This window comes from Sebastes fasciatus, chromosome 6 (assembly GCF_043250625.1).
Source record: "Sebastes fasciatus isolate fSebFas1 chromosome 6, fSebFas1.pri, whole genome shotgun sequence".
NCBI classification, from domain to species: Eukaryota; Metazoa; Chordata; class Actinopteri; order Perciformes; family Sebastidae; genus Sebastes; species Sebastes fasciatus.
This window is the reverse complement of record NC_133800.1, coordinates 23,793,433-23,805,721: the sequence shown is the minus strand read 5'-3', so window position 1 is coordinate 23,805,721 and position 12,289 is coordinate 23,793,433. Positions and strand designations below refer to the sequence as shown.

The 12,289-nt window shown below is 41.9% G+C and overlaps 1 protein-coding gene across 5 annotated transcripts in view; it reads right to left on the bottom strand.

Annotated features, from left to right (window-relative positions):
* Positions 1 to 6,203: 6,203 nt before the first annotated feature.
* The window catches only part of lmx1bb (LIM homeobox transcription factor 1, beta b), a 64,282-nt gene continuing 58,196 nt past the window's right edge, over positions 6,204 to 12,289 (bottom strand). For all 5 annotated transcript variants that reach the window (XM_074638625.1, XM_074638624.1, XM_074638626.1 and 2 more), the window contains 5 exons: positions 11,073 to 11,248; positions 10,514 to 10,591; positions 10,077 to 10,143; positions 8,465 to 8,626; positions 6,204 to 7,366 (listed from right to left, as the gene is read on the bottom strand). In XM_074638625.1, coding sequence (XP_074494726.1) covers positions 7,209 to 7,366; positions 8,465 to 8,626; positions 10,077 to 10,143; positions 10,514 to 10,591; positions 11,073 to 11,248 — 641 coding nt within the window. In that variant the 3' untranslated portion in view covers positions 6,204 to 7,208. The remainder of the gene's footprint in view (positions 7,367 to 8,464; positions 8,627 to 10,076; positions 10,144 to 10,513; positions 10,592 to 11,072; positions 11,249 to 12,289) is intronic.

Below are 12,289 nucleotides of genomic sequence, written 5' to 3'. Positions count from 1 at the left end.
TTGGATTTCCATAGAAGTAACATTTTCCTATCAAAAAAGTGGATGTGATAACGTTAGTTTGGATAGCTGGTTGTTGTAGTGATACCATCTGGAGGTCTACCAAAGATAGCTACTCGAGGGGATGGGGGGAGGATATGGGGGGGGAGGATATGGGGGGGGGGGGGGGGGGGGGGGGGGGGGGGGGTTGTGGGCTTCCTTCTAGACACGACCCCTTAGCTGCAAGTCGCCGGCTCATCCGTCGCCATGTTGAGAGCCGTGCAGAGACAATAGAAATGTTCCCAATCTCGCATCAACTTTAACTGAAGGTCAACACGGTGAACATTATACCTGCTAAACATCAGCATGTTAGCATTGTCATTGTGTGCATGTTAGCATTTAGCTCAAATATGGTACAGCCTTACAGCGCATATTTTATTTGTTGCTATAAAATTGTATAATGTCACATATTAGTGGCAGCAGAATATGTTTGCTGATCAAACCAGAAACATAAAAGTAGTTTAATATAAAGCAGAAAAAATAATGCTTTGTCCTGGAAAGATATTGAATGACCACAAACACGTGTGATATTTTTTTTCATCATTGATTTGATTATGAGACTAGAAATAGTTTTTTAGTACATTATCATACCAGAAAAATCTCATGACATTACTCAATTGTCAGATGAAATTGCAAATTCATGAAGTCCACGGCGTCTGAGGCAGAAGAGAGTGCAGGACTTGGATTCCAACATCAAGGGAGAGTCTCCTGGAGGTTAGGAGTGCTGGCTTGTGTTAGACCTTAAGGTCACCATTCCTTCAACTAATGCCCCTGGCATCACCTTCCTCCTTGACATCAAACACCCTGGCTACATTCCTAGACCATGTACCAATAAGCACTAATAATGCAGAAAAATGAAAACCAAAACAGATGGGCTCCAATAGTGGTGGGGATTACTGAGCCCTATCCAGGGCTATATCTGCACCCCTGGGCGCTGAGAGGTGAATCCCACAACCATCTTTTTCTCAGCGCAGGAACAGAGGTAGGAGGTGAAAAAAACAGTTGCAGCAATATGTTTACATGTCCCAGAAAGGTCTACGGAGAGGTCATTGGTTCTCAGACATGAGGAATGAACCTGAACCTTTGAATTGTGGCTTTCTTGTATTTTTATTAATTTCAAGATTTTTTATATACTATACAAATGTCTGTATTGCATCACTGGTATTTCAGTAAAATTGTTTCCTACTGTGGGATCAATAAAGTAAACCACTGTTACTACATCTGTGTTGGACCTGTAGCATGCAAACAACGCCTCATACCATGGCAGCAGTGTTTTGTGCTGCTGACTGACACAATAAAGCAACGCACTGCTGTGAGGACATGTTTGGATGTTTGGCTGGGACCCCTCTCTATGGTCGAAAACCGCAGCATAGTCTGTCATTTGATTATGCACAAGCCCTGAAGGCTCAAAAGAATATGTGTCAGACGTTGGTTAAAAGTCTCTCTTAACAATTAACCACACGCCATGGAAAATGCCCAACGAAAACACCCAAAGAGCTCCCCCCTGCTCCCGCTGTGAACTCCTGTGAACTCTGGGAAATCATGAGAAGAAATCTAGACTGTACTGAACCCACAAACGTCTGAGTGTCTTTGGCCCGGCAAAGCAACAATTAATTGGGCTTGGTTTGTCAGAAAAAAATTTAATATTGGTCTGTTGTAAATGTGATGTTGAGAAATGGAGTGGGAATGTCAATTACAAGTACAGTAAATTCAAAACAATGGGCATTTCAAAATAAAAAGCCTTGCATGGTTTGACTGAGTCCCTCCCTGATTGATTTAGTGTCATGAAGTGATGGTTGGACTTGCAGCCTTATTGCTTACTCTCCTGCTACTGTTTTAGTTCATGCTGTGTCTTTATGCGGCTGGTGAGAATCTCGCATTGAATTACCCCGAATAACAAATCCGGCTCCGTATGTTTTTCATGGGCAGGGCAGTTAAAGAGAGAAAATGAATCACAAACCTCCAATTGTGTCTCAGGTGGAAAATTTCAGGATTTTGGTTATCTAATGAAAATATTGTCACTAGACTCATTTCCTATGTGGTGCCAGAACGGCAGAAGAGTAAATGTGTGAACAGTTTACTGAAGGCCGACTCTTAACTCGCCGTGAGTTTGTGTGTGTGTGTCTTCGGCTCGGGTTTCAGCGCGACTGTTTTCATATCGAGGCCACGCTTACCTCGACCTCCGAGTGTCGTCTTTGGCCGATTCACGGCGAAGTGCCCAGAGAACAAGCAGCGACATTACATTCACTCATTGGCTTTTACTGTTTTGCAAATTGGAGGCTTGAACTGAAGAAAGTGGAGACAGCTAGGAGGAAGGGCACAAGGGCGTAGAGTGTGGAGGTATAAATGATGAATAAAATGCATCCTGGGAAAATCGTATTTTAGTTTTTACTTCCATTAATACTGTGAACCCAGAGCCTGGGTGGAGCAGAGTAGAAGCCTGGATGTTTTGGAAAAAATTAGATACTGTCTGAATTATGAAATTGAAGGAACAGTTCAACATTTTGGAAAATGATTCACTTTGTTTCAGAGAGTTAGATGAATGAATATGGATACGACTCTCATGCCTGTGCGGTAAATATGAAGCAACCACAAGCAGCCGGTTATCTTAGCTTAGCATAAAGACTTGAAACAGTCTTTCAGGGGAAACAGTTAGCCTGGCTCTGACCAAAGGTAACAAAATGTATTTTATATCGAAGAACAAAACGTTAAAATCTCTTAAAGCTGGGCATACACTGTACAATTTAAGAAATGTTGTTGTGTAATTCCTGCTCCTACTGTACGAGAAGATCGTTTGTAAAGCCAAATCTCATGATTTACGCCCTTATGTGCTCTATTTTTTTATATAGTTTTTTTTACTGTTTACTTACTGACTTTATCTTTATTGTTTACTTGCTTATTTATTAGATCTTGTTTTGTTTTTTACTGATGCCTTTTGTTGTTTGCACTGTCCCCCTTTGCTGCTGTAATCCTGCACATTTCCCCGCTGTGGTACTAATAAAAGATTATCTTATTTTATCTTATATTTATTGTACATTGTTATCTTGATAACTACGCTCTGATTACTGTAAAAAAAAGAAGAAGAAAAAAGGCACTGACGTTGAGGAATTGGCTCATGGCTCTGCTTCAACTGTGTGAAAAATGTCAGAAATTCATCCGACTGAACTCTGGGAGGAGTTAATCGGTCCTCGGTCTGCACGGAAAATGACGCCTGACGAAGCTGACATTTGGTCTGACTCTAAAATGAGTTGTGCGGCTCGAAATTCGGGCTAGAAACAGATTAAAATCATAGAGTGTATGTCCAACTTAACCACAGACCTTATTTCCTGTATCTAAACAAAAACCCAATTAAAAAAACCCATTGACTTCCAAACAAGGGAACCGGAAGTGCTAAAATGCTCACTCATTTCCGTGTTTTAGGACTCATTCCTGCAGCACTCTATAAGCTTTAAGGTTTATTGTGTTTTTATCCTGGACAATTCATTGTGTGTCAGAACTGGATGACTATACAGTCTTGTATTTACCTATATTATTGTGAAAATAAAAACTATAACTTTAACAATTACAGGATCGTATAGTTTTGAACAGAAATAAAAACAAAGATATTTTAGAGAAAAACATCATGTGGGAGAATTTATGGTTTTTGAGGGTTCACTCTCACATTTCCACTACAATGTCAGCGGCGGGACCTTCTGTCCTCGTCTACACCCAAACACCTCTCTGTAAGCTCACCTGGCCTGCCCTGAAAAGGGAGAGGTTCGAACCAATTGTACCGTCTATCCCGTGCAAACACAATGTGTGCGTAGCAGCCCCATCCGTGTTTACTGTAAATGGAAGCCTTTGTCATGTCTGTTTACTCGGTCTTTCACTCTTTAATCCACATATATGATAGAGACCTGGCGCAAACCCGTTCATTGTCCTCATAAGTCTTATAGTTACACACATATGCACACACACCCACATGGACAGACAGTCTCCTGTTCAACATACTGTTCTTACATCTAATACATAGCAACCTCAGGTAATAATGATAAGAAACAATAACATGTCACTTGGATTTGATTAATTTTGTTGTGTCATTTGCATACTCAAACTAATCTCATCCAATCAGGTTCGAGACTAAAATAATCTCACCGTGCAGTGCTTCCGGTTATACTCGTCCACTGGTGTGACAAGTGAAGATATATAGCAGTGTAACCTTGCCAACAAGTCCAACACCTGGCTGTCAGATTGAAGACTTGATAGTGGTGATATATATATATATACACACCACACTGCGCTCATGCTTTAAACTCACAGATTTGACAATTTCATGTGTTCCTTCTGCTCAGGCACAGCAACCAAGATGATTAAACCCTGTCATGAGCGTGACAATAGGAGTTTATTGAGTCATAGTAACACAGAACTTCATAAATGCACTGTTTATCTGCATGGGCACGTGAGGCTGTGGGTGGAAGCTTGCCTGGCCACATTGAGGAGCTGTCAGAGAGATGAAGGAGCACCCAGATGGTACTTCCAAGAAGCCGCCCGACAAGCCCTGAGGTTATAGGTGGGGTTCGCACTCCAGTCGTGCAGCTGTATTGGTATGTCACCTGAACTTTTTTCCGACCTCACCCTCGCTACATGTTCATGTTTCTGCCTCGAAGTACTCATGCTCTGACTGACAAGTCATACATTGGAATGGTTACAAGCTTTGCGTATTAGTCAAATCATTATTAGTATTATAACAGAATGTACAGAACGTTAATGGCTCGTGACGCTGTTCTTTGGCACAAGTAAAGGCTATCAATCAATGTTAACACGCTGTTGTTTAGTAGGTATTTCTACATCCGAGTTTAGCGTTAGCATGCTGACATTTGCATATTAGAGTATCACCAATCTCGGAACCCACAGACTATCATTCTGACGAAGGATAAGCCTCTGGGGGCAAGTGGCTATATTTCTATGGTTCCGGTGTAGCCAGCAGATATCTGGGCCAAGACTTCATTTTCTGTGCGCCAGACTAGAGTTGGAGTTGAGAAACAATGTGTATAACCGGATTATTTCACAAGTAGGCAGTTGACAAGCTAATTTTAAACCAATAAAAAGCTGAATCATCATCAGACGATGTCTGGTGGGTTCCAAGTTCAGCCTCTTTTGCTCACCACATGGACTGTTTACCTGCATTCAACCAAAGCCTGCTCAAACATGATTGGTCAACACTACTCTAAGACTACAAACAGAAACCAGAACGCTTACGATGACAAAATCTCGTCCCGTTGCCTACAGTTTCTACATGTGAATGCAGAATCTGTTTGTAGAGATTACAGTAGCACTAAACACATGGTACAGCTGATGGGAATGTCGTGAGTTCGCCCGTCGTTAAACTAAAATATTGGTGCAACATGAAGTCAGGGAATCATTAGGATTCATCCTCTGGGGACCATGAAGAATGTCTGTAACAAATTTCGTGGCAAACAATCCAATAGTTATAGCATACTGACCGACAGGATGACATTAGCCGTGTTTCCATTCAACTGTCAAGCTAATTTTGAGCAAACTTTTGACATGTCGCAAAAAAACAAAACAGCGAATTAGGCGCGTTTCCATCAACTGGTTTGGAGAGAACAAATTTGGTTACAGTGTAGTTTGGTCGGAAGTTGGTTGATTGCATGGCGGTAATCCGCCAGTAAAAAGAGAAGAAGAAGAATAGATTGCGAACCGGAAACAAAACAAGCCGGCTTGGACATCTCACCATGAGACCAGAAAAAAATGGAGAGAGGTCTTCAGGAATTTGTTTCAACTGGGCAAGTTTGAATTGTTCTTTTATGTCAGCTAGTATTGGTCATGTTTCATTCTGTACGGAGACGAAGACAAGCATTCGCACGTTATGAGAATATCCGAGAAGACGGCGACAGCAGAAACAGCTGATCACTCGTGAGTTAAATGTTCGATATCTCATACTTTAATCGGCAAAGGCAAAAATGGTGGTCCAAGTGAGCGTAACAAAAGGACGTTTTCTCGAATTTTGCCGTTTCCATACAGCTTTTCCAATGCAATACTTATCCCTTATCCCTAGAGCCACGCTGCTAGCATGGCTAATGAACCCTGATGTAATGAGTTGAGAACACATGTAAACAGGTGACATTTGGGACTTTGAAATGTTATCACGTGAATGATCACCGAACGGCATTTATTTAATGTTATCAGGAGAAAGACATTGTTTATTCATCAAACCAGTCAACTTTGGTCAATTAGCAACTTTAAAATTTTTTGAGAATGCACATATGACAATGACAACAAAAGGTTTATGGTCTGTACGAAATAAATAGCAACATTGCTCATTTACAGCTTAGCTGAAGAAAAAACAAAACAAAAGGGTTAATCTTCATATTAAAAAAGCATACAGATGAGCTGTGATACTCATGAACTCGCTAATTGCTCAACAAAAAAAAAAATGCTCTCCTTTTTAAATAAAGCTTTTTCATGTTTAATATGCACCTTCAAGAGCCTGTTATAGTTAAATAAATATAATGCTTTCCATTTTTGTAACATGCACATCCAATTTGCCTGGGGAAAGTATTTACACTTCACTGATCCTACTTGTCCAACAAATTCTCCACCTTTTTTTCCTCTCTCCTCTTCTAAACAATTCTTTCTCACCACTCATACATACACAAATGTACAGTCACTCTTGCAGACATGCTGCGCCTATTTACTATTAACACAATATCTAAACCTATTGAAAGTGATCAAAATGCTAACGGTGAACATGGAAATCCATGTAGTGTAAAGAAGAAACAGTCCAAACACCACATTTTAACCAGGAGGGGGAGGGCTTACAAAAAGTTTTAGTTTACAATTGATCATGCACTGTATAAACTCACTGTGTCATTTGGTTTGAGAGTCAGTGGCTTCAATATCTACTTGTTTTCTTTAAGTGAACAAAGAAAAGAGTCTGTGACAGATAAGCAATCCTACCGAATAATCTCTAACAATATTTAAGTCTTTTTCCCCCAGGAATCGTCGCTGTCCTACAACAAGTGGTTTTACTATCTTTGAGTAAGCTTCAGCACATAACCAGGAGCCGCTGCGAGGTTTCTTCTGTCTGTGGTTGGTGTAGAAACTCCTGGCCGTCGCGCTTTAGGGTTGAGATGGGCAGTTTATTCTGATGTGTTTTCCACTCTTCTCTTTCATGACGCAAAGTAAGAGTTCTGCATGGAGTAGAGGCGGTCGATGGGGTTCCCCACGCGGGCCTGCATGGAGTTGACGTCCGACGACGCCATGAAGCAGTCGCTGAGGCTGGTTAAAGACGTGTCGCTGTCTATGTCATGGAATGCGGAGTCATTACCTGCGGACAGAATGGAAGATAGCCGTCAGGGTTCGGTGGCGGAGGCGTCATTCAAAAAGAAACACCCCACTCTGAAATCAATGCAATCTCGTATCTGAGATTTATGGCAGCGTTGGGAAATTATAATTACTAATAGTCACTTTGAGGAATGGCTGTTGTGTGTCATCACAATTGGGAAGGGCTGTTTGGTTCGATATCAAAGCTCACTTTTTGCTGCCCTCGCCGGGACAATTGCGGTCTATGAGGGAGCATGTAAACAAGGGGCATCCTCCTAAAAGATCTGGTTAATAGCAACTGCTTCCGCCTTTCATAAAACCTCAACATGTTATTTCTCTGGAGGGAATAGTTAACTTTATTACACTCTGGATCTTAATGATAGTGTTGCACAAAATGGGGACAGTGTTTTGAGACATATCTTTTAATGCCTTGCCAATATTGTTCTTTTCCCCAAACCAAAGGAGTGATGAGACTGGGGATTTGGGCTCTTACTACCGAGATGAACTAAATGGAGGCAAATTATAAGGAAGTTATGAACTTCAGGAAACGGTCCCTGTGGGGCTTGTTGAGGACATCACTCAGAAATGTGTTATTCCAGTTACATCCTGTGGACTAACACTTGATTGACTCCTCCTTTGCATTTTAATTCTTTCCCCCGTATCACACAGAAATCAGAGACTTGTTGTTATCCCATTGTGATTCATTAGCTCGCGCAACCCCTCAATCATCGTCTGGATTGCACTTTATCTCAAGCTGTCCACGCTGACCACATGTTTTTACCACCATTGGAAAACATCATCAGTAACGGGGCATGTCTCAGAAGCGGAGGCGGAGAGTTTAAAACCATATTAAACAGATTTGAAAATGAACTTCAAAACCCAACGGCTTACGAGCGTGCTCGTGTTATCTCGTGTGGGAGGAGAAACCGCTCGTACGTCTCTGTGAGCGGCTTAAATCAGGGGAGCTGTGGCCTGAACACATGTCCCACACTGGGGAGCTACGAGGTTGATCAAGGGACAGGCATGTGTGTGTTTTTTAGAGCAGGAGTGGGTGGTTTTTTTTGGTAAAAAGGGGGGACGGTGGGAGTTGGTGGATGCTCACCATATGGGTTCATGTGGTCCCCGGGCATCTGTGGGGGGGTGAGCCCCTGTTGGAACGGGTCTGTGCTGTAACCGTTCTGATCCATGGCGACCAGCTGCTGCTGCGGCGGAACCAGCGGTGTGAAGGAGTTCATCATCCCCTCCATCCGATTGGACATCACCTCTGCGGGGCAAAGAGAGCAGATGGATAAAACCATTAAAGAAAATGTAAGATGAGTCTGCAGAATGTAAATGCAGCCACACACACACAGATAGGCGGAAGGGTGGAGCTGAACAGGGGAAAACCCATGATGAGCGTTAACAAGCGTTCTTCCAGGTACATTCCCATTCATACCTGCTAATTTTAGATCTTCCAACTAAATCTGAGTTTCTGTTTTGCATTTGTCTGTAACAGCAAAACACGTGATACAAAATAAAGGGAGACTGCTGCTGGTGAGAAAGCCACAATAACCTCCAAGTACCTGGATTGCTTGCCTGCGTCTGTTAGCATTTCCATGGAAACCTACAGTAGTCTGTACTGCGGCTTCTCCCACAATCCCCTTCACAAACACTGCTCTTGGTTAACTGACTCATGAGAGGGACACAAAACTCTTGTGGCTTCATCACTGGAGCCCCGCACCCCCCTCCTCGCTGCACTTTCCTTTACAGTGGCTTTGCAAAATGACGTCTACCATTCATTTCATTTGGCTTCCAGAGAGATTTTCTGACTTGCTTTTCATGGGAAGTGTTCATGTTTGTAATTTGTTAATGAGGGTAATTATTGAATTTGTGAACTATTTTCTCACAACACATCTGATTACGCTGCAACAGAACGCAGAGAAGAGAAGAAGCTCCTAGTTTCTGATTCAGCGTTCTCCGTGTTATTGCTGTTTATTACACGGCTTTGTTAAATACTGGATTCTGATTGGTCAGTCACGTCGTTCTACGGTTTGTTATTTCTTTATAACAGACCATTGCTATGGGCGCAGTTCTGATGTCGGACTCTGGTGGACCGTTTTGTGTCAAATTATTGATTTCTTAAGTAAGTAGCCGTGTAATAAGCGGGATAATGTACAGCCAGCGGGTCATTGTTATAAAATAAACCCCTTCAGGGCGATGAGAGATCCCTCCGCTTCGCAAGCGGCATCGCAATGACCGGCTCACTGTATATTATCCCTTACTAAAAACGTACTGCTTTAAATAATTACTTGTGTCTGATATGATTTTTTTCTCCAAAAGAAGTTCAATTATCTGGAAAAAAAATTACTTAAACGACTTCTACTATTTCTCCTACATTGAAAAACACAGAATCTATGAATACTGTATGTTTCCACATCGCACTTGTGTAAGTTGCATACTGCGCCATGATTGGCTTCCACTTGTGATGTCACAAAATGTTGCTCGTACGTACACATATTGAACTCAGATTTAAGGTGAGCCCAGAGAAACTGTCCCTTTCTAGTGTCTGCACATACATCATTCTGCACAGTGAAGTTCATACAACCAAGTGATGTAACAATAAGCAAAGAAAGTGAATGTAAAATGTAGAAAATGTGAATACATAGCTACTAAAAAAGTTTCCCAGAGAAAGAGCTTTGAGACAATGAGCCTCCGGGGTAAGTACAGTATCGTACCTTGGCCAAGTCTCTGAGAGTTCTGTTGTTCTTGTTGTTGCTGCTGTCTTCTTGCCAACTTCTTCATCTGAAACGGAGGAGTCAGAGTTGTGAGGAACCCCCAAAACTAACATGCGCTCTTTAATTTAAAAAGGATGCTCCCCTCGCTGTTCACCCTCGAATGAACCGCACAGAATCCGTATCGGAGTGCACTTCATTGTCAAGTATCAAAGGTTTCAACAAGATAATAATCAGAAAAAGAGGAGGGCGTAGACATTTAATGCAAGAGTGAGCGAGATTTGCAACTCCTTGGGCTTTTTTTTTTTTTAAAACATTTGTGAAAGGAATGCAGTGATAAGTTTAACACACATAGTTGTGGTGATTTATTGGCTGGACTCTTAAGATGGAACAAGGCTGTTGTATGTAATCTAATTCATCCCTGTGTTAGCGGCTCTCACCTTAGCTCTCTGGTTCTGAAACCACACCTGCACCACCCGGACGCTGAGTCCCGTCTCTGCAGCCAGCGTCTCCCTCACCTGGAAACATCGACACAAACGATTTACCAGCATCCCACGAGAAAACAAAAACACTTCACAGCACACTGGAATACTTTGCCTCCTTCAACATATCTTCCACATTTCCCGATAGGCACTTTGATTCGCTTTGATTTCAGTTGAATGAATGCAGCGGTCTGTTTGGACCTCTTGGTTATTATTGCCTCTTCAAAGCCTTGGACCGGTTGCAGCGGCTGTTTTTAGGGCCCGGGCTACGGAGGCAGCTCTGCTATCTCAGTATGACATTTTGGTGCAGGCGGTCTGCGTTACACCAGCCTGCCTCGGTTAACACAGAACAGAGTGCTGCTCGCCACTTCAAAGCGCAGCTCTGAGGTGGGGGAGAGTTTTTTTAATTTGAGAATTTTATTTGTGAAACTACTGTAGGGCTCGTGGTCGGCATCTAAACCTCCCGAATGCAGAGCAGGGACAATGAAAAACACAGATTATTTAAGCTTTATCTTACCTTTCTGCAGGGTTTTGAGGACACCTCGAAGGAGGCCTTGAAGGCCCGTCTCTGCTGAGTGGTCAGGATGGTTCGCGGTCTTTTGGGCCTCCTGGGATCCTTCCCATCATCCCCCTTCCCTTGGCTTCCTATGCCTTTCTCCGGCTTGATGTCCAACTCCTCATCGTCACTTTTCTCTGCAGAAAGAGAGCCATTTTTCCTGTATCATCAACACAAGCTTGAACCGACTACACCCTTCTACTCAGTGACAGTTTGCTGATAAATATATTTTCGTTCTTCCCTATTCCGGGAGATTCACACACCGCAAGTGCATAATCAAAGGAGACACATGTGTTTCTGATACTTTCTTATCAATTTATTACAAAAGGAAAAGGCCACATGTACGATCAGGCTTACAGAAGTCTACAGCGCTTGCTCTCCGAACACAGCGAAATATGCACATTTGTCACTGAGTTGGACGCCGCGTCACACAGAATTTATTGCTCTCAGCTTTGTCTGATTTACACTAAATCAATCTCTGATAAGAACGCTACATCAAGTGCAACATGAAAAAGGCAACACGAGTACATGTGGGGAAATGCATCTCCCGTGACACAGCAAGAAAATCCTTTTTGCTCTGTTTCAGACCTTAAAATAATGACAACTTTCTTATGGATTGCTAGATTTTTACTGTCAGCAGCAGGATATTACAGTTTTGGGTTGTAAAATCGGTGTCATCTTTATGCTCCTTTCCTACAACGTGCCATTAAAACAAAATAATAACTTGGTTTTATTATATTTTGGTTATTAAGGAAATGCCTTTATTTTACATTAAAGTCAGCTTGCTGTTTGCAGCTATTACATACAATAAGTACATATTCAACACTCTAACAGAACAATTCATCACTTTAGGAGTAATTCTAAAATTGAATGCAATGATTATGAATTTCTTTGTACTGAAAAGAGCATGAAAACTTGTTACACACACTGTATTGTCAAAGTTAACCCTCTATTAATGGCAAATTTATTATTATTTAGCTTCTGATTAAACTGTTTGCAGCATGACATATAGCATGAGATATGTTACTGCAGTATATTCAACATTAGCAGTGGAGAAATGATGCGTATCAGTTCGCAGCCACAAAGGCAACAACGCTATGTAAACATAACATGAAAAATAAAGTAGTGCTGTCAAAGTTAACGCGATGATAACGTGTTACCGCAAATTAGTTTTTTAA